General features: G+C 39.0%; 1 protein-coding gene across 4 annotated transcripts; it reads left to right on the plus strand.

Moving 5' to 3' along the window:
- CHODL (chondrolectin) lies at nucleotides 1-27,920 on the plus strand. Of its 4 annotated transcripts, none has more exons than XM_064644003.1 (8): nucleotides 1-205; nucleotides 15,930-16,242; nucleotides 16,987-17,144; nucleotides 21,162-21,209; nucleotides 21,589-21,672; nucleotides 23,254-23,356; nucleotides 25,738-25,816; nucleotides 27,375-27,920. In XM_064644003.1, exons 1-8 carry the CDS (start codon nucleotides 115-117, stop codon nucleotides 27,375-27,377), a joined length of 879 nt encoding a protein of 292 aa, XP_064500073.1. In that variant the 5' UTR covers nucleotides 1-114; the 3' UTR covers nucleotides 27,378-27,920. The 4 variants fall into 4 exon arrangements, with proteins under 4 accessions (XP_064500073.1, XP_064500074.1, XP_064500072.1 ...); XM_064644004.1 differs by lacking the exon at nucleotides 25,738-25,816 and adding an exon at nucleotides 25,535-25,607 and having other exon boundaries at nucleotides 27,375-27,457; XM_064644002.1 differs by lacking the exon at nucleotides 25,738-25,816.
- The last annotated feature ends 52 nt before the right edge of the window (nucleotides 27,921-27,972 follow it).

Raw genomic sequence — 27,972 nt, forward strand, 5'->3', positions numbered from 1 at the left:
CGGAGTGGAGGCGGTGGCGGGCAGCGGCACAGCCGGGCGTGCGGACCAGCTCCTCCGGCGGGCATCCCCTGCCCCGAGCGCTTCTACGGACGGCAGCGGCAGCGGGGCAGCGCCATGGGGGCCGCAGCGGGGCTGGGGCTGGCGGCCGTGCTGGCGGCGGCCGCGCTGTGCGGGCCCGGGGCGCTCGCCGGGCGCGTCCTCAGCGGTGAGTGCCGTGCGGGGCCGGTGCGGGCGTGCGGCGCTCGCAGGACCGGGAAGCAGAGGGGGAGAGCTGGGAGCGAGCCCGCTGCTTGAAGGACCCGCATGTTGTCGGCGAGCGCTGGAAGCGCCTCCCGGGCGCTCCTGCCCCGCTGCGGGAGCGCCGCCGTCCCGGCGGGGCCATCCCGGGGCTGCGCGCCCGGCAGAGCTGCAAACAGCTCCAGGACTGGGTCCGCAGGCTCCCGCGGCAGCCTGGAGGCAGTTCCTGCCCCGTGTTGTCGGAGCTGGCTGATTGCGGGCGCGCTCCGGCTCTCGGACCGAGTTGTTTAAAAAAGGTCGAGCATGTGCTCGCTGCAGCGTCTTCCCGAGGAACAGCTGTGGGTTGAGATGTGTTGGCATCTGTATAGCGATATTTCTTCTTTGTTTGTAATGTTGTCAGGAGGACAAAAGCAAACTTTTAAGAACAGGTGGCATAGATAGTTTTATTACGTGTAGGTGCGTCCACAACTCTCAGAGCAGAAAGGAAGACAGTACTTCAGAAATCTCTGTGTTAGGTTTAATTTAAGAGCTGTATGCTCACGCTGTGTGTTTCCAGTCTACGGATGCATATGCTCAGAAGCTGCTGAATTTAATGAAAAGGCTATTTTTAATTGTACTTTGGCTCAGACCTTTCAAGCTAAAGCTAAGAGGCTCTCGGAGGCACGTTACATGTGCAGCACATCCATGTATTTGCCTGGAACAAAGATTTTACATGGTCGACAGTGCTTGTTAACAAGTTGTGTAAATGTTTGTATATGCAGGTAGAAACACTTTATGCATATGATTTGTATACAGTTGTTTCAGAGGCTGTAATAGTAGCATGTCAAGAAAACTTTTCTTGCAGTTTTTTGTGGGAGACATTTGATTTCTGAATTTGGATAACTTTCTTAGTTGCTGGTGGAGTGCAGACACTGACCACTTCGATCATGTTTTATTTGAAGCATGTTCATGTGCAGAACTGAGAGGTGCTGTTGGGCTTTTGGTGAAACAATATCTTCAGGGAACAGTAGCTAAGTAACAGTACTTCCAACACTTTGAAAAAGCTTGCTTGCCTTAAGAGTACCCTGAAATAGTTCATCTACCTCCATGATAATGTGAATTGTACTGGCTGATATGATACATTAAAGCTCTTTGTATAACGATTTATATGAATCTTATGTAACAGTTGATTTTTAAGGAATAGCGAAGATTAATCATCAATGAGATGTATTTTGCATTAGTAGTCTCACTGCTGGAGTCCATGTGTGACAGAGGAAACCCAGTCCCTTAATCTTCTAGCTGAAGGTTCTGTGTTTGAGATGCAGCAAACTGAGTAGAGTTCCAGCTTTTAAAAATGATATATGATATGTGTGTACTGCTTAGTCAAATTGTTCCTAGATGCATAAAAGGTTTTGGGGCTTTGAAAGAATACAGGCTCTGCCCTATATTTCCCTGAAACATTTCAAAGTGTATAATGAGCCTCATATCAGTGTATTATGCAGCTAATACTTGGCTGGTAGAATACAGGGAGGATTTGAAGACACTTATAGAAGAACAATTTATGTACTATTAATTAATTAGCTGAAGTTGTATTCATTAGTTAAATAACGGCCAAATATTTATTATGCTTCTACCAGATACTCTGATGTACTGACAGAACTCTTTTTAAATTTTATTTCTTCTTTTTGTCTCTTCTCTCAACGACCACACCCCTCTCCTGGAACATGCTCAGGGATAGGTCTAGTACTAGTAGTAGTCAACACTTTTTCAGACAAGAAATAGTGCTATTGAATAATTGGGCAGTGTGTGCTGTCCACCTGACTCCCATCTAGCTTATCTCTCTCCTGTATAAGAACCAACAATTTGGGCTTAAAAAAAAGTTTGTATGAATTCATAAGTCTATATCTTAAATAGACCTGATTTCCTGAGAAATTGCTAATTCATGCTTCAGTCACGATAAATAATCTTGAGTGATTGGAAGTGCCACTGTTCTCATTCCAAATAAATATATAATTCCCACCACTCACATAGAAGCTGTTTGTGAAACTGGCTTGAGTGCTGGTTGCACCTTGTGGAAAGAGTCCCATTTACTGCAGTAAATTTGTACCAAACCTAGCAATACTTTCAAATTTGCAACCATTTTGACCACAGTGTCAAAAGGGCAGAAAAGAAAGGGCCTGCCTTTTCAAAATGACATTTCCTTAAGTAAAGGCTTTCTGTTACTCTTTCCAAGTATGTTCATTTTCCTGGGATATAATTAAAACTATTGCTAGCATCAAATAATTCACATTCAGGTGTTATTTCTTTGTCAGTTTTGATTTGGAAAGTTTTGAAGAGCAGTAATACAAATGTTTTGTAATTTTTAGTGTAGTTAGACAGATGGTTTGTGAGCAGTGCTCACAGCCTCCATGTCAGGCTATCTAGTGTTGCCAGAGAACTGATTCTTGAAGACAAAAAAAATCCAAGCAGGCTCAGAAGAAAGTGCTGAGTCTGCCTTGCTGTCCCATGACATCATAAAGAACATGAAGTGATGATAATGCAGTTTGCAAAGATGCAATTACTTTAAGTATCTATTGGGCAGGAGAGATGCAAGCTAATCTTATTACTAATCATTTAACAGCCTATGTATTAATCATAGATGTTATAGTTTAATGACTGCTGTTTGCTGTCTACTTGTATTTCTGTGGCTTTTTAAATTTTGCTCTTTGCTATGTCTATACATCAATAGCAGATTAAATAGTGATGCAGTATTTTAAAGCAGTGTGTATATATTTTGGTGTAGAAGTATTTGGATATGTAAAACACTAAACGAGGAAAAACATTTAGTGGATCATGAAAGCACAAGAATTGCCCCTAAAGTATAGACTTATCTGCTTCATATGCCTTTAAGGAAGTGGATATGCTCATTCACACAGCTTATGATCAGATTTGAGTTGTACATAAAGTACTGCAAAGTAAGATAATTGAAGAAGTATCTTCATGGGTACTGAATTGAATAGACCCTTTCCCAAAAGGGTTTAACTTAGTTGAATTGGCTTGGCCTGCTTATTACAGTTTTGTCTGTCAAACTGTTAAGTATTTTCTGTAGATGAAACCTTCTACTGTAAAGTTGTGGGTTTTTTTTTTTTTTCATGAACAGTTCATTTTAAGATACACTTGTAGCTTAAAATTTGAAAGTATAACCTGAAAAAACCCACTACCTCTCTTGTCTGCAGGACACATGTTCAACAGGTGTGTACTGAACCCATTTTAAATACCCAGCATTCAGCTCCATAGTAGAAAAGCTTTTAATGCACATACATGTCCACATAGGACAACATCTTTTTGCTCAGTTTTAGGTCTCAGTACTCATTAAACCTGGGACTTGGAGAAGTGCAGGAGAAGCTGAGCATTTAATCCCCTTAGACTTCTTTATCAATTCCTTTCCTTATCTACCTATTCTGAGCAATGTCGTCTTGGAGACAAATCAATGATCTGGGCTCTTAAAGTGAAATGATGTGATGACTCTTGGATATAATACATATTTCTATTAAACACACCTTACTCCTCACCAAGAAATTCCACAATACCCTGTGGAATGAGAACACAGTTTTGATAATGGGAGTTGTGTGATGGTGGATGAGTCCTTATAAAGCAGAGTAGAAACACCAGACTACTTGAACCAGTTTTAGGAGTCATATTTCAGTATTAGAGGTGATGCCCCCTTGATCAACCCTCTTAAGCTTACCCTGCTTATGGAGGAGAGCTATGCAGATTGGCAAGATTATAGTTCTGCTCAGGGGCTAAGGGGAGTGATGGAAATTTCTAGTGCTATGCCTCAGGTGAACATGCAACTTTTCCAGGAATGCAACTTTTCCCTCACAACATCTTGTTCAAAAATAGAGGAAGGCATTGCAATTCTCAAACTCATGATTGTCAAGCCCCTGTACTCCACTTGTCTGAAGAGCCCAAGAGGAAATTCTTACCATGGAGGGAGCTGTGGTGGAATGGTATGGATAGCTGGTTTTTCTTTCACGTGGCTTTTCTTGCTCCAAGTGAGACAAGGATGATGTGCTGTCCCAGTACAGCAGCCCCGTGCAAAAAAGTCTCTTTCCTTGTTGAACTTGTTTATGTACCTTGCCTTGAATTCTATATAGTTAAGGTCTGATCCTGTGTAGATCAAACTTGTCGATTATAAGATCTTTGCAGGAGAACATGCTTTGGTTCATAAGGGCTCTATACAGCACTATTTTTCTGAAACTAATTCTCATAATGGCTTTCTCTTTGGAAATCTCTGCATCAGAAAAGACTGTACAGTACTAATGTAAAATAAGTAAGATGAAACAATGATTTGCTAGTAATTGCTGCACTCTAATCCCATACTCATACCTGTCACTCACAAGCTGGGAATTATTTTAGGCTCTTGCTGAAACAGTCCCTACTCCCACCACTGACAAACAGGAGGACCTTCGGTTCCAAGCAATCTTAAGAAATAATGAGTACTAACTAAAGTGTTGGCAGAGCTACAACTGAATCTAAATGTAGCTGCAACTAAATCAAAGTAGCTCTAGCTAATGACTCTAGGCTCACTTTATGGGTGACGGATAAAAATGGTATTTTTAGAGTGGGATTAGTTTCATTTTGCTTTAGATCTTGAAAATACCACAGATACACCCTAAAAATGCCTGTTTCATTCAGTTTTCTACACGGTGAGGTCAGTGAGCCAGCTTAGATGTGGACAGGTACATTGGGAATAACTAAAGTTTGGGGAGATGAATCCCACTCTGTGTCTCAACAGTTTCTTCCCCTACAGCAACGTACATGTAATGAGAACTAACCTGTTATGCTTAATCTCTATTTGACTATTTTTCTTAGTGTATTGTAGTACCAATTGTAGTACCAATTCTAAGATTCCATATGGATTGGCTTTTCCCAGTTTCTTAGGAGAATGTGAATGAGCAAGGACTTGCCTGTTGATTTGTCTTAATTGTGGAACTGCTGCAAAAAGAAGGCAGTCTACACTCTTGTACTGAGATGCATGTAGAGTGTTCCACCCCAGGAAACTCTTGAGTCCATAAATCAAGGAAATTAATGAAATTTTCCATCCATATATATATATATATAAATGAAATCTATGGCAAATACAGGTATTTTGGCAATGAATCCATGAAAATACATTTATTTGGAAAAAGACATTCAAATTTTACAGAAAAAGGGTGAGAATGGATGACGCTTGCTCTTAAAAATAATTGGGAAGTTTTCTCTTTTCTCCTCTTTTTCTTAATTTGATTGGCATAGGACATATTTATTGACCATGGGAGATTTAGGTTGAATATTAGGAAAATGTTCTTCACCCAGGTGGTGGTTAGGCACTGGAACAGGTTTCCCAGGGAAGTGGTCACAACACCAATTCTGCCAGAGCTCAAGAATCATTTGGACATCAATCTCAGGCACATTGTGTGATTCTTGGGGTATCCTGTGCAGGGCCAGGATTGAGACCTGATGATCCTTGAGGGTCCCTTTCAACTGAGGGATATTCTATGACTAGAGATTTATGAACTATTTCCTTCAAGAGGCAAAAATAAGAAATGAGCCATCAACAGAGGTTCTCAGAAGTGCTTAAATTTATGCTTAGGGGAAAACCTGTAGAGGGAACATACTGATTTATATAAAATTGGGTATTTGTGAAAATGCCTGCTGTTTTGGGACAGGAGACTATTACTATTCCCTGCTCCCTAGGCTGGAACACATTATACTTAAGCCATTCAAACAGTTCTTGTCATGTCTATTCCACAACATTTTAACAACTTCTTAGCTGCCATGTCTGTCTTTAAAGTTTCTGGGAAATCTGATCTGGGTTTGACTTCACAGAAAACTATTGATGAAGGGACTTAATTCGAACCACAGGATGGCCTGGGTTGGAAGAGACCTTAAAGATCATCTTGTTCCAACACCCCTACCATGGACAGGGACAACTTCCATTAGACCAGGTTGCTCAGAGTCCCATCCAACTAGGCCTTGAACACTTCCAGGGATGGGGCAGCCACAGCTTCCCTGGGCCCATCTTGTGAGTATTTGTGCTGCTTTTTATATAACAGCTGATATGATTGGACACTTGGTGCGCCTTCAGGCAATGGTATATAAAGAAATTTATTATATTAGTGGGTGTTTGTAGGACTTTTAAGAAAAAAAGAAAATAAAGTAAAAATGCTGCTAAGAGCATCAGCGGTATTTTTTAAGTTCTGGGTAAATAATCCACATCCTGGAGCAGACTTGTACATGTGTGGATCTTTCCAACACACCACATTTCCTCTTATTTTGAATAGATTCAAATAGATTCCATTGACACTTGGGTGTCATCATTGGTCTGCTTGTGTCCATGGAAGTGAACAGAGTTATTTGTACCCATGAAGAGTGTTATTCTTTAGGTAGAATTGTAATTTTTAACAAACACAATTCACTGCTAGGGAAACTGAGGTCCGGAGTGTATATCGCAGAAGAAAATGCGTATGCTCCATGTCCTGTGCTCATGGTGACATTTTTCTTACTGCCAGTTGATCAGATGCAGACTGTACCACGTTGAAGTGCAAGCTGATCCTCTCTGGGTGCCAGCACTAAGTTTTTGATTGCATTGTCCTCATCGTGCCTGGTGGTGCCAAAGAGGCTGTGTTGCTCCAAGTGGCAGTGTTTCTAGATCTCTCCAAGGCAGACAAGGGAAAAATATAGGTCTCACATCAATCTCTATTCCTTCTTAACATGGGAATAGAGAAGGCAACTTGCAGGTGGTTGTCTTAGCAGCTATATTGGCACTTAGGGTGAACCCCCAGGAGTGTAGTGGCCCCTTACAGAAGTAAGCGGCTGTCTGCCATGATCAGCCCTGTGATATATACCTGTAAAGTTCACATGATCAGAAGAGAGGAAAACTGTTATTACAGGAAAATCTAAATGGATCACATGCTTTAAATTTATGATGTGATATATATCTGAAACAGAGCTGATGCCAAAACGAAGGTATGTTTCACTTAGAAGAAAGGAAAGCTGTCATGGCTTTAATGATTTGACTGTGAGGGGAAAAAAAAGAAATACCTTTTGGGAAATACTTTATAGATTTTTTTTTTTTTTCTTTTTGATAATGACTTATGACCTGAATCAGTGACTAAAACCTTTTAATAAAAATGGATATTTATTTTCCAGTTGAAGACACTTACCTTGTATTGATTTACATAATTGTAATCGTATGTTTTCCTGCAAGGGTAGTTATGGAGGGTGAAGTGTTGATTAGCTTCTAATGAGATTTAGACATCAAGCTACTTCTTTACAGCTTCTTTATCAGTGGCCTGAGATCCCTGCTGTGTGTGCCAGAGTTGAGAAGATAACTAAAAGAAATAAAAGTTATTTTCTTTGTGAAATGAATGAATAAACCTATCACTGCTTTGTGAAGATGGCAGCTTTCATTCCAGTTCCCAGTATATCAAGAGCAAGCCTGTGTCTGAAACACCACAACATTGATTTTGAAAATCCAGGCAAACTTTTAGTCTACTCTGGGAAAGAAAAATCCTCCCAGTGTTTCTTCAACACAATGAAAAACATTTTACAGGACAAGGGATCCTAGCTTGTGTCTTCCCAAGACCTAGAAGAGTGCAGGTTCTGAGCACATAGAGGCTTTGACAAACCTCCCCAAATGTAATATTTAAATCAATACTTGTCATAAGTGTTCATTTATATATTTTTCACAACCAGCAATCTTGCTGCAATATGCAGGGAAGCTATCAGATTGAATTTTAATTGCATTTGTATTCAGCCAGATGGCAAAATCCAGGTGTTAATGATGAGTAATATTTAATATTTAAATCAGCACTGCCTAATGTTCCTTTACAAATGGACTGTCTCCTTTTGATTTCTTGGTTTTGTAAAAGTGTAGCTGTTATGGGTCTATTGAGAACAGTTGTTATTCAGAAATAACGAGTCAACTCCTTGTCCCCAAAAGTGCTTAGAAACACAATAGCTTAACTAATTAACAGCTGAAAACCCAATTTCAGCAATAAATGAACTATAAAAAGAGAAAATAAAGAAGACAGAGACTGGATTGGGACAAATGCTCCTTGTGTAATTTCATATTCTGCATAACTACTAACTCTCTGTCTGAATGGTATAATACAGTACTTTCTTTTTACTTAAAATTTCCATTGTCCCTGTTTTGTCACTTTGCAAGATTTGCATTAATCCTAGAGAAGGCTGTTTGGCTGGTGTCTGAGGACCTCTAGCACCGTCTTTGCTACGTCACAAGATATGGAGTGGTTAATGGGTAAAGATAGATTTGACCTGTGTCTGAGAAAGAATAGAAAGAATTTGCCTTCTAGTGATCATTTTATACATACTGTCTATACATCTATAACTTTTACAGGTTAATAACCAAGAATTTAGCAAGAAAGGGACTCCATTATAGGAGTCCCTTAGAATATATATATTGTTAGAAGTCTGGCTAATAGATGAGTTTTGCTTGAGAGCTTGGGGCCGGCCTCCAATGAGCCACCTTAGACATTGTCTACATGCTCATGACTGATATGATGCATACAAAGTGTCTCCCTGTACACATATCTACTTGAAGTACAGCTACTAGATAGGCAAATATGGCCCTGCGATATTTTATATAAACCATTAAAAATGACTTGGAACCTTTGAAAATTTTTCCCATTAGAAAAATCACTTAAGAAAAAATGTATGATGACAATTATGCATAACCCCTAATCCAGAAGAAGTATAAATCAGTAATGGATGTCTCTTCTCTTTGCAGACTTGGTTATTAGGAGGGTTGGAGGAAAAAATACCTACTAAGGTAGGGAAGAGATAGCTATGAAGACATTAATATGGATACAGGCTGGTGTGTGATCTGTACAGGAGCTGGTATTTGAATGGCAAATTTGAGAGCACACAGAATTGCTTAAGCAGCTCAGAAGTGTTAGCTGAGAAAACATCAATGGTCTGAATAATGACTCAGCTAGAGAATGTGTCTTAGTGTTACAAACTTTGTGAGAGAAGATGGCAGTTTGCTTTTATCCTAAATGAAGACAGAATGTAATTATGAAATATTATCACAGCATTTTTTTTTAGAAAGTAATATGAATCATCAATTAAATTCAATGAATGGCCACAAATATGATGGAGTAAAACATCAACAGCAAAACATGACCATCAGCTGAATCCAGTCAAAATCTGAGTGGATGATACAAAGGTCATTTGACAAGATGCATCAGCTTTGAACCAAAATGTGATTAGGGAAATTTAATATCTTTTAGGCTCTTACTGGTCACATTTGAAATGCATTACTGGGACTTGGCATGGAGTGCCCTGGCACTCGGGGACAGGTGAAAACAAATTGTGCCCAGTGTTACCCAGACCCTGAGGTCACTGTGCTCATGCAAGCTTGAGACCAAGACTAGTCTTCATAACACAAGCAAAGAAATATATTTCTAGCCAGTGGAATATTTTAGTTAACTTATGTAGAATTCTGTTTTTGCTATTTCATTATTACTCTCACTTAAGTTCTTGTGTCTTTATTTTGTCACTTTATTTTCAGAATTCTCCATCAGCATCATGCTGTTTTGGTTAGCATTAAATATTTCACATTCCTTTCTACCAAGCGTTCTTCTATGTTCTCTGCTGAATCCATTATCTTGTGAAGAAAAAGTCACAATATGAAAACTTAATGGACTCTACTACCTCAGACTTTGTGTATTCCATTTTGTCTCTCCTCACGTGTGCTATGCACATGCAGAGGCTGTTCCCCACTAATCTTGGTGGATACTAATGGTAGGGGACCCTGGATTGTAGGTTAGTTTGTGAGATTCAAGAGGAGGCAAGGGTGGGATTTGCTAGCAGGGAGCTTGCCTTCTACGTGATATCTTCAAAGACTCCAGCAAGCAATGTGTGTTACTCAAAATAATCTTTGTGTCCCTCATGGGCCCATGGAGGTTTAGTTAGTACAAATCTTGATGCTCTTAGGGAAGAGGAGTCTTTGACCTGGGTATTTTATCAGCAATTTAGCTTCTAAATGACACTTTGTCATGACACTATAACTTCTGTCATGACAGAAATCAAGGAATCTATTATTTCTGTTTAATGAAACATAATTATTAAAACTTAATGGAGACATAATTAATTGAAATACCAGCTAAGAATTTGCTTGTTTCTCCTTTTCTCTAAGGACACTTTTTTCCTTCCAGAAATGTTTTAATGGGTAGTTTAATTAAAAACTTTGTTCTAAGGTTGAGATCAAAACATTCTACTATGGAACTGCTATGTGACACCTAAAGATGAAAATTGATCCTTATGGATGGGATATTAGGAAGACATTTTTTACAGACAGACATTGGAATGGGCTGCCCAGGGAGGTGGTGGACTCATGGTCCCTGGAGGCTTTTAAGGTGAGACTGGATGTTCCACTTAGTGCCATGGTCTGGTAACCACGGTGCTGTTGGATCAAGGGTTGGACTTGATGATCTTGGAGGTCTTTTCCAACCTGGTCGATTCTATGATTCTATGAATGGTAGCTGGTGTTTCTCAGAGCAAGTACTGTACACTTGCTTTCATCAGCTAATGGGATAGTGAGACAGAGTGCAAGGGAAGTCCAGTCAGTTCAGGTTCTCTGCAGTAGGTGACCAGAGCTGCTGAGGCTGAGGGAACAGGGCCAGAGCTGTGTTGTATGGCTGATGTCTGCGGGAGACGTAGAAAGAACAAACCAGGAGACATTTCCATAAGGAAACTGAGACACCTAATCTTGCACTTTTGTAACTGTGGAAGAAAGTGAAAACCAGGTTTTTTTTCTGTCAGTTGTTGCTTCAACATAATGCTCTTCCCTCAAGAGGCAAGAAAGCAATTATTGATGGAAAGGTAAGGAATGGGTTCACGACACCAAGCCAAGGGTGTGTTTTGCATGTTTCTGTTTCTGCTTCTGACCAGGGTCTGGACTGTTCTGCTTGAGTGAGGAAAGGCTTTTCTGATATGCTTCATGAAAGGAAGGATATAACCACTCCACCTTCACATCAGCAGATAGTCAGATAGGGTTGGTTGAAACCTTAATTTGCCTGGGTGTTTGTAGGGAAAAAGAGTAAGAATGAGTTCTTAGGTTTTCTTAAATTATTCTTATTAAGTTAGTTAGATCTTCAATCTCACACTGAAGGAAGGATCAAACACAATAACATTTTTTTTTTTTTTTCTTTCTGGATACCATGTGGTGGCACAATGTTTTCTTTCATGTTTTCTTTATTCCCCCAAGTATCACAGGGCAGATCTTTTGGAGAGGTTGTAAATGTCTAACTTGTCTCCATTTATTCATATTGCATAGTGTCTTAATGTGATTCACTCCAACAGTCTTGCTTACAAATCTATTTTCTATTCAATTGTGACGGAAAAATTGGAATTGAATTTATACAGCTGAAATAGCAAAAATGTTGCTTTAAAATTAACTGTGGAGTCTTGTCTGCTGCAAAGATGTTAGTGTAAAGTAAAATAACACATAGTTAATGTTTCCATACTTATCTTGTCTGCTGTACAATGTGGTCCATTCTGTCGGTTTTCACTGGAAAATTATTTTTGCTTTGTAGTTGAGAAATTAGTAGAGAGAGAAAGTGGTAAAAAATGAAGCTTAAAAACCTGACACCTCAGTGCATTCCAAGAAGAGCACTAAAATATCAACTGATTTGCCAGCTATTAAGGCAAAACTGCAGATTTCCATTAACACATTTATCTGCCATAGTGGTGCTAGTTCAAAATCCCCTTCAAAAGAAGAAAGAAAAGATTCAGAGTCGGTCACTGCCTAAATGGAGGGATTAAATTAACTAGAACAAGAGAAATTCACAGCTTCTTCCAGAAAGCTTACTACTCTGCCTCACATACTTCATTCACACTGTATGGGTCTATGGATTCTAATGCCAATTATTTCTTGGTTCCTTGCTGTTTTCTCTGTTGGTTTCTGGGGGTATATTCTTGCAGAAATGATCAGCCTTTAAGGGGGAAGTTATTTCTTTTGCCAGAGGTGTAGAGAACAACAAATGAAAGAGCAGGAATTTAGGAGTTGGATTGCGTGCAAATTTTCACTTGTTCAATTCCTTCATTTTGTAAGACTTGATTTTAGAGTTATTTAACACTGCATAAACATCTGCAACAACAGTGGTATTCTTATAGCAACTCAGGCACAGCACTTGCCAGGACTCCATGACCCAATGATCTTAAAGGTCTTTTCTGACCTAAATGATGATTCTATCAAGCAGCATGAGTCTCTGTGCAGCAGCTGACTGGAGATGAATATCCTGAAGGAGCTTGGTCAGGTAGCCAGCAAGGACCCATTTGTCCTGTTAGGAAGGTCATTTAAATCAGGTTTTTGGAGAGCCACAGAAGAGCAGAGACTTAACATGAGAACAGAGAGTGAGGGGAGGCACTTCAACCACCTGAGAAACATGCAGGGGACTGGATGTGTGTGTTATAGATGGAAAGCTAATTATTTTCCCATGAAAGGGAGGTACAACATGGGAATTGAGATCTGCAGTCGTCGGCCCACTCATCTAGATTGAACATTCCTGCATGACTGAAACTGTGACTGGAATATTTTGGTAGCTGAACTTGCTCATTACTTGGTGTCAAGGGGGAGTATGTGCACAGTATGAAAGGAACCATGGAAGAACTTCTTTCTAAAAATTGTCTGGGAAAATAAAGAAAAGGCAAGACTGAACAAAGGACTCTCCCTAAATTTACATATACATCTTGAATTAATGCTTTGAGTCCACTCTTGAGCTAGAGGGAAAAGTGTGGTCACTTTTCCTTGTAAGTGATTCCTGTCCCGCATGATTCAGTGCTAACCTTTGGATGTTTGAGCTGTTATATCCATATGTGTGCTCTGGCAATAAGCCATTGTCACTCACTCAGTGGTGAGGGTCAAAATGTTGCTCAGCTCCTCCTTCCCTGTGCACTTGACCCTGTCAGTGAGACAGAGCTGCTGGGGAAAATTGATCATGTTAACAAAATTTGAATTGCAGTATTATAGATGAAGGGAATGAGCTGGGATTTCACATGCAGCTTTCATTCTTGCACTTCCCACGTCTGAGCAGTTAGAGTTATCATTTTACTTTGTTAACAGGGGCATTTTTTTTTATTCTATTCAAAGAAGTCTTAGAAAGAAGCCCATTATTTTATATGCTTCTGTATCTAAGGGTCTGTGCTTTGGTTCTTCAGCACCATTGGCCAGCCAGGACTGTGGCTCTCACTACATGGATTGATAGCAAGGTTCTTAACTTGTATGAATAAAGGGAAATGGCAGGAAAGAATTGGGACACGCAATGTTGTCAGGACGTTATCAGACGAAATCCAAATAAGCCCTCTCTTCCTGATCTTGGAAGCTTGGGTTTTTCCATGGATATCTGTAGAACAAGCTTGTCCTTTTTATTCAACCATTCTTAGCTAAAATTCAAGAGCTATTCCTGTTTTTATGTTGCATTATTAATGCAGCTTTGATACAGTCTGCTCATTCTCTACAGATTCTGGAAATTGTCCACTCTGCAAATACAGAGAAGTCTTCAGTCAGCTCTTGTGCTGTTTGCAATCTGTTATGGGAATTATGCTACTTATTTAATAAAAAAAATGAAACAATACTAAAGCAAGAAGAATGAACTAGCTTTTAGGCTTTTCTGTTTACTCCTATGTTTCTTCTTTGTGTTTAGAAAAACACTGGCTTAAAAAGTTGTGGTGCAACTTAGTTTATAGGATGATGTTGCTGTTTTCCAGTGACAAATTACGGTGGTTTTTTTTTAAGGTAAAACAGGATAAATCCTGTTCAAAGGTAAAGCCAAAGGGTTTGCTTAAGAATGGGACTAAATACAAAATTTTCTAATGCAAATCTGACATGGTACAATCAGATAATATCCTTGCAAAATTATCCAGTCAAATTAAGAAATTTGTTGATTTCTAAACAATCTAGATATTGTCTGGTAGTTTTTATTGCTTTGATATCCTTCAGTAATTTTTACTTATCAAAACCTCTCCCACTTTTCTTCTTTAATGATAAATTTCCATACTGGAAAAAATTGATTTTTTTTTTTTCCCTAAAAGATGGTTATATTTAGAAGCCTTCTCCTGTCCTGAAACGAACATACTGGAGTTCAATTGCAGCTGATTTGGGAGTGTGTTAATTTCTCATCTTGTTATATAATCTCTAGAGAATCTCAGTAATGGAAGATTAATTATTTTTCCTTTTCTGGAAAGAGGCATGTGTCTTTCTTAGCCAGAGAACTGGAAGGAATAAGTATTGTTTCTTCATTTGGCTTTTGATTCTTTCCACAGACATAACTCTGAAGGGCAAAGGAAAAGTGGTGTGAATGTAGTAGATCTAGTGCTTTCTGAAAACATCACAGGGTTTCTTTGTGAGATCTGGATTGTGTTGAGATATCTGCTAATATCTGGAGTTTCTGTTGGGTGTTGCAAAGCATGTTTAGAGAGTGGTCACCTCCTCTAGCACCTCCAGTCCCTGGACCCCCTCCTGCCTGGCTGCTGGTGCCCACCCTGGTACCCAGGGCTTCTCTCTGAGCTGAAGGATGTGGCTGCAGCTTTTGCCCTTGATGGTTCAACCAGTCAGAAAGCTGAGCAGATATTCCAGTGCTGTGCAGGCAGGACACGGCTGTCACACAGGTTGACACAGGCAAGGTGCTGCCTTCAACAGCACCCAAGTGCATCACCCATGTAAACATGGACAGTCAAGTCCCCTCTTTCTCCTCAGCTGACAGAAATAGATGGTCACTAGGGAAGGAACAGGTTCAGTCACACACACCATTTTACATGTGACTGACCCCTTTAATACCCTTTCCTGTCAGTTCCCTCTTTGTTCCTCCCCATTCCCTAACCCTGCTGGTGCCTCATGAGATTGCATAGTCCCCTCAACATCCTTATCAAGTTGCAAAGTCCTGTTTGCCTGCAGTTTCTTGATAGCTCACCAATTTGTGTGCCTGACAAGTTTTCTTTATTTCCTTCTTGTTTTTCTTCATTACGTTTTCCTGTCAAGTCTGTCAAGTCTGTGCTTGTGTATTTGGTTCCTTTTATTATTCCTTTTTGCACCAAAAATTTCATTGACCAGATACCCTAAAGAAGCAGATACTCTCCTTCCACACACCCTTACATTGTACTTTGTCACATTATAGTGAAGAGTATCTTCACACCACAAGATGAGTTCCTTGTGAATACAGCCTCTCAGGGTTATATAGCAGGATTCAAAAACTGCTAGCTGCTTCTTGCCACTAAAATGGAGAATTTTAAACATTTTTTTTTTTTAAATCAAATAGCTTTGATTGCAAAATAAAAGTGGAGTTGGTCCATTAGTATGAAATAGTTAAGAAAATACCCTCCAAATAGACCTTGGCTTTAACAGAGTACAGTCATTTACAGCCTGATGGTACAGTCATTAGAGTAGGGAGTCTTTTTCTAGAAGTTAGTGGGAACCTTCAGTGTTTTGGAGAGTTTTACAGGCCTTGGGAAGAAAGCCATAGATTCCCATGAACTGTGCAATATTTGCAACTTAAATTAGAACGAAGTATTTCAGTGGTGCCAGTGTATCCCCATGAATCCTTTCAGACAGGGGAAAAAAAAAAAATCTCCTGGCCTCCATCAGCATATGCATCATGTGCTCTATTTTTTTTTGGTGGTTTTGCCGTTCATTACTGTACCCTAAATACTCTCACGTTTTTATTTTTCAGGTCAAAAGGTGTGCTATGGTGCCTTCAAGCGCTCATGTTACAAGTTAGCCTATTTCCAGGACTTGTCTAGACGTGTGGGCTTTCAGGAGGCCCGCCAGGCTTGTGAGATGGATGGTGGGGCTTTACTGAGCTTGGAAAGCGAAGCTGAGCAGCAACTGATAGAAAACATGTTACAAAACCTCACTAAATCAGGCTCTGGGATTTCTGATGGTGATTTCTGGATCGGGCTCTGGAGGAGTGGTGATGGACTGGCCACATCAAGTGTTTGCCCCGACCTCTACCAGTGGGCTGATGGAAGTATTTCACCCTTCAGGTAAGTCTGTAAAACTGCTTATAGAGAAGGTTCCGTGGAAAGAAATGGGAATTGAAATGCCCAGCAAGCCAAGTATTGTAGAAAGAAGCTTGAAGACTGTCTGGCCCATGAAGTTTCTAGTGTCCCTCCTTAACTTCTCCAGATAAAGTGGAGCTGGTATTTTGAATCTGGAGCTGTGAAAGGGTGGCATAGTGTGGCTTCAGCCTACAATTTTCCTTGCTCCCATCTAATGAGTTTGTCCCTCTATGGCTCTTGGAGGTTGTTCTTCCACACATAGAATCTTTTAGGATGTGGCCTGATAGCAGGCAGGCAAATTCTGCAAGACTCTGGCCACCTTGAGTCAGGGAGCCAGCCACTAATTAAATTAATGCATATTAGTTAGTGTGAATTTTTCTGTTTCTACCCTTTTTGAAAAGCCTTTCATTTCCTGATTAAGCCAAAGGCCAGAGTAGCAGCAACTCACAGAACTCAGGACAAGGGGACAGTTAAAAGTCAAATAGTCAGGAAAGCAGAGCAGTAGGATTTTATTTCTGCAGAGGTGCTTTGACTCATCAGATTTTTAAGATCCAGAGATGTGGAGCTTGGGACTTAAACTCTTTTCACAGAGAAATTGTGGGAAATGAAGCATATCTTTGAGGATGGGAATGTTGGGTTTGATGTATCTTCATTGATATAAACTCTTTTTAGTACCCTGATGAACCTTACCTTCAAAAGTTGAAAGCTTGTCTTTATGTGTACCACTAGAAATTGGTATACAGATGAGCCTTCCTGTGGAAGTGAAGCCTGTGTGGTGATGTATCATCAGCCAACTGCAAACCCTGGTCTGGGAGGACCATACCTTTATCAATGGAATGATGATAGATGCAACATGAAGCACAATTTTATCTGCAAATACGCCCCAGGTAGGTGAAACTAGAGTTATATTTCACAGGTGGGACATTACCTTAGAAAAAGAATTGCCTCAGTTTTGTGAGGGAATTTTAAATAAATTTTAAATATAACATTTTAAAATAAATTTTAATAAATTTAGATAAACCTCCTTGTATCTAATAAGAATGTTTTCAAGGTTATCTTCACTATCATGCATTCCCAGGTTTGCTTTGATATAATTAATTCCCTGGTTATTTTATTCTCCACAAAGTGTTTTAAGTGGCCATTTTCTACTTTCCTTGTTCACTATGAAGTAGAATGACCAAGACATCTCTTGATCCTACTGGAAAAAATACACTGTCCTTGTAGCTGCAGACCCACCATTTTATATTAAGTTATTTTGTGATGGCTGTTTCAAAAAATTTTGGCTTGAAGATTGAAGTCCAGAACAGTAGGAAAAAAATTCTGCATTCATGCGTGTAAACTTTAGATATGAAAAGCAGATGCATGGTAGTTGAGATGGTGACAGAAAAAGCCAGATCTTAGGCAATTTGGCTGTACTTCCAGACATGACATAAGTTCTGTATATGTCAGTAGAGGAAACATGAACTATAAACTAGAACATCATGAAAAAACCAGAAAAGACGTGAAAAATAAACTTTCAAGATTGAGCCTGTAACACTTTCTACTCTTGGTGGTACTTACAGTAAATGAAAACATGGTTTGCAGCAGGATCATACAAATATTTTCAAATAATCTATGCTGTGTCCGTTTCTCAAAAACTAAGCCGAAAGTCAGAAAGCATATGAAATTATGCATTCATTTCATTAATTAATTAATAAAATCTTGAAAAGTGGACCAGTGGGAATGCCATGAGGCTTAACAAGGCCAAGTCCAAGGTGCTGCAACTGGGCTGGGGCAACCCCCAGCATGAATCCAGGCTGGGGGATGAACAGATCCAGAGCAGCCCTGCTGAGAAGGACTTGGGGGTGCTGGTGGGTGAGAGGCTGGACATAACCATAACTGCATCCAAAGCAGTGTGGGCAGCAGGGGAGGGAGAGGATTCTGCCCCTCTGCTCTGCTCTGGTGAGACCCCACCTGCAGTGCTGCCTCCAGCTCTGGGGTCCCCAGCACAGCAAGGACATGGACCTGTTGGAGTGAGTCCAGAGGAGGCATCAAGATGATCAGAGAGATAGAGCACCTCTGCTATGAGGAAAAGCTGAGAGAACTGGGATTGTTCAGCCTGGAAAAGAGAAAGGTCTTGGATGATCTAATTATAGCCTTGCAGTATCTGGAAGGAGCCTACAGGAAAGATGGAGAGAGACTATTTACAAGGGCCTGTAGTGACAGGATGGGGGGAATGACTTCAAACTGAAAGAGTGGGTTTAGATTAGAAATTAGCAGGAAGTTCTTTGTTTTGAGGGTGGTGAGGCTCTGGCACAGGTTTCCCAGAGAAGCTGTGGATGTCCCATCCCTGGAAGGGTTCAAGGCAAGGTTGGATGGAGCTCTGAGCAACCTGTCCCTGGAATGAGGTGATCTTTAAGGTCCCTTCCAACCCAAGCCATTCTGTGATTCTGTGAAATCCTACTCTTAACAGCTATTTGTCCTACCTCATTCTGTGGTTTTCTATCTGTTTTCTCGATGCTCACAATCAAACCATAATCACTCTTTGTACAGATCTGTCTGTCTGTAGAGATTCAGGCTATTTTCTTCCTCTGACTTTGGGAGATAGCTTTTTCACTCTCTAGTCTCTTAATGAATATATTAATGACAATTGATATTGGAAGCAAATATTAAATATTTGGAAGGCTTGGTATACCCACACATTTTAGCCCCACCCTCAAAATCTGTTTCTGCTTTTAAAGTTATTAGTTTATGATAATCATTATCTATCATAGACCCTTCAAGGAAATGTGACATATACATTTTTATCACTTTTGCAACTGAGCACAATTATTTTAAATAAGATAATAAAAAGACTTTATGTCATTAAAATAACATTTTTATGTCAGAAAGTTCACATTTGATTAAAAAGGTTCAATTTCAAGTATATTTCATGTCCTTAAAAAATACAAATTGAAGTGAAATAATGATTCTCTAATAGTGAACTACTTACCATTCTTCTTGAGATGTGATAAAGAATTGTTTTTTCTATTGCTTTCACCATTGGAAAAAATGTCAGGTGTTTTGGATTGGCAGAAAACAAAGCGATAACAGTGAAATTGCTCAACAATGAAAATGCATTTATATTCCTTTCACCATGTAGAAATAGGTTACTAGTGTATAATGAGGCGTAGAAGGCAAATAATATATAGGTAGATAATTGTTAGGATTATCTAACAATAATCCTAACAACTGACATCTTTGTGCAGCTAAATACAGTACTACTGAATTGTAGCTATTTATTTTTCAAGCTCTTGGAACTGTGCTCTTTAGCAAACCAGACTGTTCTCCAGAAATGCATTTTTCTGTCACATGGAGGAAAGGAGTGGATGCATAAATGTATATAAATAGGTATATGACATTCCTTTCACTGCCTGAAGAAAGTGCTGCAATGCCTGTAAGAAAATTACATTTGCCATCTCAAACTGAGATCTTACAAATGACCTTTTTTTCCCCCCAAATCACCGTAAAAGCTTCAAAGTCAGCTATTTGCAATACAAAATACATCCATTTTAGCAGAAGTATTCAAGTGCCACATGCATGTTGAATTTCAGTTTGTTATCCAAGTATGTTGTTTTTCCACAACTTTTCTGTCCGTATGGTGTATATGGTGTAGGATACCAGTCACAGGCCAAAACAGGTTGTAGGTGACTGTGATGCAGTTGAATCTAATTGTATCAGCAGTGAGTTCAGGGCAGTGCTCATTAGGCAGTCTTGATCAAGCTGCAACTACATTTCTGGTGGTCACTTTAATTTTTCTAAGCCCTTTTTACAGTGCTTTCCTTGACAGCATTTACTGGCTTTAGATCATATTGATCATTCAGCAATCTTAAATTTAATTACAGGTTGGTAATTGCAACCACATTCCAACTCCTGTATGTTTGATTATGCAATCAAATCAAAAACTGCTCTTCTGCTGTCTAGGGACAGAACTCAGTTCTTCGGGGTATTTTGCTATCTTTCTTTATATATGGTCAGATGTAGCTATTTTTTGTCAGAGTAGGCAAAATAATTGCCTTTTTCTGGTGGGCTTTATTGCTGCTTTGATTTCTCCCAGCAGTTTGTGTTTATCAAGACACTCAGAACTGCAGGCTCATAGCACTATTTAGTATAATCTTATGATGAAGGAATGGTGTTCAGTCATGCAGATTCCACCCCTATCCTCTATATGAGGTAATCAATTCTGTGATCTTTGTGAACTTTTAGTTATAACAGTAACCATAAGTAAATTTAGAAGGCTCTGCAATGCAGCTCAAAGCCATGAATTTGTCCTCCAGTTTCTGGTGCGTTACAAGAAGTAAGATATCATTCCTCTTTTAGTGATTTCAGTTCCTTATGAGATTTATTAGAAGCCACTGCCTATGATTTGGATTTTAGGGCTGCCTGATGCAAACCCAAACTACATGAAACTGGCATCTAACCTCACAAACTTGTGCTGCTTTGTTTTGTTTCGTAGCCAACATTCTGTATGCATTATTTCGAAAATGTGGATAAAATTTAAGTGCTAATCATGAACATTTAGTTTTTTGTATTGTTTTAGGATTGTCTGCACAAATAAAACTTTGAGGATGTTAGGAGTTTTATTGAGCAAAGAAAATTAAGATGTTTAGTGGTTTATTCAGTAATATAGCAGGGGCCACCAAGAATTGGAACTAGAATAAACTATAGCCCTTTTCTAAGGAGCAAAAAGTATGAAGTAGAAGTGATTTGAAGCTAGTTTGCAAATAGTCTTTGGTAAGAAGATGAAATGCTGAAGAGTTAAGCAATTACTGTTTGGGGGAAATGTATCTATTTCTATGATACTGCATGCAAAATAATGAAAACATCTGTTTTATTGCATACATATTTAATTCTTCAACAACTGATTTCAAATATTGATTTAACAGATTATGTCTTAGAAAAAGAATTAGGAGACAGAGCGGAGCCAGATTATGGTAAGAAATTTTAAACATTAAACTGATTTGCAGTGGTAAATACAGAATTATAAGGATAGCTTACAAAACCCTCCAAAATTATTTAAGTTTAACAGGCACAGTTTAAAACTGGAACGTAGGAGAAATGAATCCTTTAGAGAGCAATAGCTACAAATATATGGCTATTCAGAATAACACTGCTCGTAATTCTTGTTCCAGATGTAATCCCAATTTTGTAATAAAATCTTGTTTACATGTATATATCCAGCCGTTTAGTCAGTCATAAAAACTTTCATTTTTCCAATATAAATTAAGATGTAATTATTATTAATTTATTTAACAACATAACAGCCATATTTTTTACTCACTGTTTTCCTAAGATGTTTGATATCCTTTTCAGATACTATTCCAACAGTGCCAGCAGGAAATCCTTATGACACAAGTAAACCAGAAGATCAGTATCACATTATTGCTACTGAAACAGGTAATGTGTTCCTATGAATTTAGTGTTCTGGTAAAAATATTAACAGTGGACTCTGTTAATAATGGAAACTGTTAAATATTAATTTGTCAATGGGAGGAAGCAGACTGTTTCCACAGGAACTGCCCTGAAAACGTATACATTTGAATAACACGTAAAGAATTTTAGTCATTCTTCTTTGCAACTGTGGAAACAAATAATTTCCTTGTCTCCCAAAACTTTGGTCTGAATCTACAATCTACACTGTTTCTCCTGAGATGTAAGATTTCACCAGTGCTCACCCAGCTGTGCAGCATCTCCTTCTAGGCTGTGGTAACCAGTGCCTTGCCTCTCTCCATCTCCTCCCCACCTCCTCCCCAAGACATATTGGTTATATCTGATACCTTTGACTCATTAAAAAAAAAGGCACAAATGAATCTTTCCTAACAGACATGACATGAATTCTCCAGTTATCTACAGAATAAGCACTGTGCCATACACAAGTACACTGTGTTTTAAGGAATACCACATGCTTAGAGGAGTTGAGTGCTTTGCCGAGACTTCTAGCAGAAATGACACTTGGTATTTTGGAAATGGATACCTACTGCCTAGGTGCTTCCTGTAGTGCCCCAGCTACTTCATTTAGCAATTTATGTCCTTAATGGAGTCTTGAGGTTCATGAAAATAGGTAGTATGGCCTTAGTTCAAGGAACTGAACATCTCCAAGGAGCAGCTCTGGATTTTACAGGATTGTACCATGGGATTATTGAAAGTTGGTGCTCTGTTTCCACACTGGTTGTCTGGATTTAAGTCAGCTTCCTAACTGATATTTCTGTTGTTTGTAACTCCAGAGGAATTGATATATTTATGAACTCTGTTTTAAAATCAATACTACCACTTATAGAAACTATACAAAGACTGTTTAAAACTCCTAAACAGAGGCAACCTGAACATTCATCTTTATTTTTGCTAGTAAAAAATATTTTCAAAAGAGGTGGGTAAGAAACTCTCCGCTCTCTTTGTACATTAAACATACACTGGTGTAAAACATGGGCATACAATTACTGAAAAACAGTTGGATCCTTCTGGAAGTTGCAGACCACATCCTTTATTGTAGACAGATAATAGTCTTGGCTTTTACTATTTCCCACTTCTTTTGTCCAGGGACCTGCAGGAGAGGACCTTTAGCTCTCCTGACTAGTCAAGAACAGTGTATATCTGTCTTTTAAGGGGAAAGAGGAGATGCTCCTCCTGTGGTCCTACATGGGTGAGAATCCAACATACAAGGACAACTGAGTCTACGGGTTGTGTGGACCGTAAAAATAATAGGCTGTGAAATGTGCTTTGTTAGAATACTTGAATTTTCAAATACAAAATCTTAAAATGTCAGAATTTAAGACCTTAACATATCTTGCACATCACTCAGTAAATGCTGTTTTATTCATACTGCTGAGTTATCTCTTTGGAGCTCTTCCTATAGAAGGAATGTATAAGTGTTCTTTTGAGTAAGTTAATGTATTTTTGATATTTTACTCCAGATTTTTGCTCATACAGTTAAGGGTATTTTCAGCATGGGAGACATTAATGAGAACTTTTGTCTTGTAGGTATAATTCCGAATCTAATTTATGTTGTAATACCCACTATACCACTACTGCTGTTGATACTGGTGGCTTTTGGGACTTGCTGTTTCCAGATGCTTCATAAAAGGTAAAATATATTCATCCATAAAGGTCTTAAAATGCAGAATTCATATTTCCATTGGCAAGCTATTCATGCTGAAAGACTGCTTACATCTGTCCCCAAATATGCAAATAAGCATCTTTTCATCTATTAAAATCCAAGTAGTTTACAGCTGTTACAGCTGAACATTCACCTTCGGGCTTTTCCACATGTTGAAATAATTCCAGGTGTCAAAGTACATTGCTGTTAGGACTTCACCTCTTTATGAAAAAAGTATCTCTGCAGACCATTTGGTAGGCTGAGCTGTTGTCAGCACTTTTATTTCACCTCTTCCATCATGATAACCACCTATGCAGCATCTGGGCTGTAGGAAGGAATAGTGGGGTCCTTACAAATACAGGGTGAACTCAAGGACTTGCCTCACTTTCTGACTTAAAGTGCAGTTTTTTCCAAGGATAGACCTAAGGGTCAGCAGCTGTTTAATGCTGTTTCACTGCACATACCCTACAAGCAACAGGTGGATCACTGGAGCAGAGAAATTGAAAACAAAGAGCAAGCCTGTGCTTTGAGCCATGCATCCTTTGTATGTCATGTATCTGCTAAAGAAAATGCATAAACAGATATTTGTACATAGATGCAGTGTCAAACAGATGAATTATTATGCAAAGAGGAAATATTTCAGTCTATGAAACAGGATATATTTTGATTCATGCTTTAAAATTCTTTGGACTTTTAATTTTTCTCGAAGTACGATACATTAAGAAATGACAACTTTTTTTTTTCTGAACTAATACTTCTGAAACTTTTTTACAGGATCCTTTTCATCCTTTTTTTCAGAAAGTGCTCTCAAGGCAATGTAATCCAGAAAGGTTTAAACTGAAATAGATAATTGCTATTTTAGTAAAACATCAAGAATAATAAACAGATTCACAAACTGTTATCCCTCTTGAAGAGCAGAAATAATAGTAAGGAATATGATATCACTGTTTTAAGAAATTAGAAAAAAATTCCTCCTTATTTTTTGTCTTTATTTTTATTTTGAGATTTTTCTTTAATTTTTCCTGCCAATAGCTGAAACACCTTATTTCAGGTGAGAAAACTTTTCAAATATGAAGCCTGTTTCTGTCTGTATAAGTGAATCTACAGTAATATTTGCAGTACTTCTTAGTAATGTACCTCATTAAAGCAAGTAATCGTAAAGATATTATGAGGTCTGCATCATAAATTGATTGTCTTTTTTATGCACTTTCCTATGAAGAAAAGGAAAATGTGCACTTTTCAACATGTCTTATGACAGGCAAATACATGCTTGTGAAAGATTATATCCAAGCATCAGCACTAGGGCTGTAGAAGTTTGGAAGCTTAAAGCAAAAAGGGTAATAAAGAAACAATATAGACAACAATAGCAATTATATAGTAGTTGAAATCTGGAACCCTTATTTTAATAGCCCTGGATTTTCTGGTAAGTATGACATATGTGTTCATACCTTTCCTGGTAGGTCTTTCTCTCCCCAGAAGGGTTTCAGCCCTCAAATGCTCCTGGGAAAGCAATGAGAGATTCATGGCCCACTGAAATCAATGGAATTAGTGGTGTTGACTTCAGTGGGCTTTGATCAGGCCTTTGATGCTATAGCACTTCATTCAGAAGTAATTCATCCGAACTTCCAAGACTTCAAAATTGCATGACACAGATACTGGAAATTCACCTTGGAAGATTGTCCCTTTCCTGTTAGCTGATTAGTTTGATAGACTAAATGATACAAAAATCAGTGAGAAAGTGGTTTTGAATCAAAATAGCAGTTTTGGCTCTTTGGTTTTGGGAATTTTTTTTTTTTCTCCCAGAATGCTCATTTGGGTTTTATCAAAACTCTTAATTCAAGAAATTACACCAATTTTTAAAAATTACTTTAATCAAAATGCTATCACCAAGAACAAGGTATTTTCTTTATCTGTTGAAACAGAACTTTATTTTTTTAAAAAATATTTCCCCATCTGTTTTCAATTATATTTCCACTTATTTCCACCTTGCAAATTCATTTTGTTTCATTACAAATGTGCAGTTCTTGGGCAAAAGGCAAATTAAAAAAAGAAGCACTTGAACTGATCATCTGAACATTGTAGAGCTTTAGGAAAGGGATTCTATCCTGCTGGGGAAGGAGGGATCCCCAACTTTCCACATGAACCTGACTTCTCATTCTTTTTTAGGCTTCCACAACATGGTGACCTTTCCTCTGAAACCCACAATCCATGGCCAACCAGGACATGCCTAGCTTGAAAGGTCATGACTAATTTTGCCTGGCACTGGGCTCTTAAAGGGTACTAATAAGGAAAACAAAACCTCATCCCTGTAGCTGGCAGAACTGATCAGCTCATTCATGCTTAGATGCTCTCCCTTTCATTTCTTCCAGGGAAGCAAGGAGAAACTGCTTCAAAGACCCATCTCCATTATCATCTGAATGCCTTGCAGAAAGTTTAAATTCCAACCTGGTATATTTCTCAGTTTCTATGATTGCATTTGATGGTCAAAACAGCAATATGCTCAAGCTATTTATTGCATCTTCCTTACCTTTCTTACTAAAATATATTTCCTGAACCAGATGTGTAGGTGGTGAAAATCAGCATAGGTTTGCTGAAGATAAGCTCCTTTTATACAGCTCAAGTTCTGATCCAAGGTATTTAGAAATTGTTCCTGCTGTGTGGCAAGGACTCTCCATTCAAAGCATTTCATCATTAATTTACCAAATATGCCTGCATTTGCTATATCAATCTGGAAGGAAGTAGGGAATCAGTCTCTTTAAGAAAGGAGTGCTGAAGCTCCTTAATTCATTGCAATTGCTTTGTTTATAGCATTGTGGCCTGATCTAAAGTCCACTGAAGCCAATGGGAGTCTTTTCAATAACTCCAATGGGCTCAGGTACATAATGCATTGCTTTGTAGGACTACAGAGGTAAGTCTGGAGGGACTAAAACTACTGTACCATTCAGCTCCCTCAAAGTACATTTTAAATCAACTCAGACTTGCTTGCTTTTACAAACCAGGAAAGGAGTAAACTGAAAATTCAGAAAATTGAATGTATAGGACTGTTGGGACTCTGAAGTTGCCAGCTCACAGAGTGATATAGGGCTACTTCTCCTCCTCTGGTAATTACTTAATTGGAAAAGAACCTGTCAGTGTGAAATATTCTAGCCCGAGAGTAAAACATTTCAATTGAAATGCAGCTGCAGTGGCTCATGAAATGCCTCTTTCCAGTAGACTGCAGTGCACTGTTACCTGCCAGTGTACGTGAGGGAAGGTGGTGCATGCTCCCTGTAAAGACTAGAGTGAACAATTTTTTTAAATATTGCAGAGCACCTACTTTTAGAACCAGTTTTATTCCCTCCCGCCCATCTAAACCACAACTGAAGGAAAACCAGCCCTAGTGAAGCTTTCTACCAGTCATTCATTGCTAGGAGTCTGACTCATGCACCATCACTTCATTAGATGCCAGGTCAAGCCCTGAAGGGAAGAAGCTTTCTGGCACAGACACCCATTAGTGTTCTGGGGTCCCAGGGGTGCAGGTGCAGGGTGCACGTGGGCAGGGTTGGGGTACCTCCCCTGGGGTGGGTGGGCTTCACCCTGAGCCCCTTGGGCAGTGCTGAGGGGTGTGTGTGTGTGTCTGGTCCCCCCTACAAGGGAAGCACTCAGCTCCCGCCAACCCTGGTCAAACTGTGTCCACACCTATCCTGGGGAAGACCACTTTATAAGAGAAGGTGTGGTTAAATGGGAACTGGAATAAAAACCCCAAAACCCCAAAATGAATGAAATATGGGCCAAGTTATCACAGTTCTTGGGAGTAGCACTGCTAAGCAGGGTGGTCTGGTAACTTTGGTAACAGTTGCTTACCTAAACCCACCATGTGCCACTGTGGATGGGGAACCTCCTCTGTGAAAGCAACAAAAATGGCCTTCAGATACGGGGGTGAAACAATCAGGTCTGATCACAAACCTGAATCGGGGCTGCAAAGGCACATGTGGCACTGAAAATAGTTTATATTTTTATTTTTCAGTAAAGGAAGAACAAAAACCAGTCCAAACCAGTCCACACTATGGATTTCAAAGACGCCTAGGAAGGACAGTAGCATGGAGGTATAATGATTTACTGACTGAAAAGAAAGCAAAAATAACATTTTGCAGTGAGGCTGTATTTATAATGTCGTTGAAGAACATTAGCTTGGAATGGCTTGAAAATGCAAAGGATCTACAAGAATGAACTGTAAGCTCCCCCTTGAGGCAAATGTTCAGATCATTTTTATATAACGTTTGTTTATTAATTCAGTAACAAAATATGCCATGCTAAATAAAAGGGTATGTGTTTATTTTGCTAAGAGATGTAAGTTAGCTAGTTGTGAGCAATGAAATGAAGAGAGCGTTTGAAGTTTTTATGGGGAAATATCCACAGTGTATATCAGTTTTAAGACTGTTTGTAGTTAAACAAACCCTCTTTGTTTTCTTTAGTCTCTCATGCATTGTAACCTAGTCGATGTACTGTAAATGGAACTGACAATTTTACAGTGTAACAATTATTTATCTTTGCATAAAAGTTTGATACAAAATATTTGTTTAGTGTTTATTTGTACACAACACAGTTTTTGATCCTCAGGTACA

Source organism: Pseudopipra pipra, chromosome 2 (assembly GCF_036250125.1).
Source record: "Pseudopipra pipra isolate bDixPip1 chromosome 2, bDixPip1.hap1, whole genome shotgun sequence".
Classification (NCBI taxonomy): domain Eukaryota; kingdom Metazoa; phylum Chordata; class Aves; order Passeriformes; family Pipridae; genus Pseudopipra; species Pseudopipra pipra.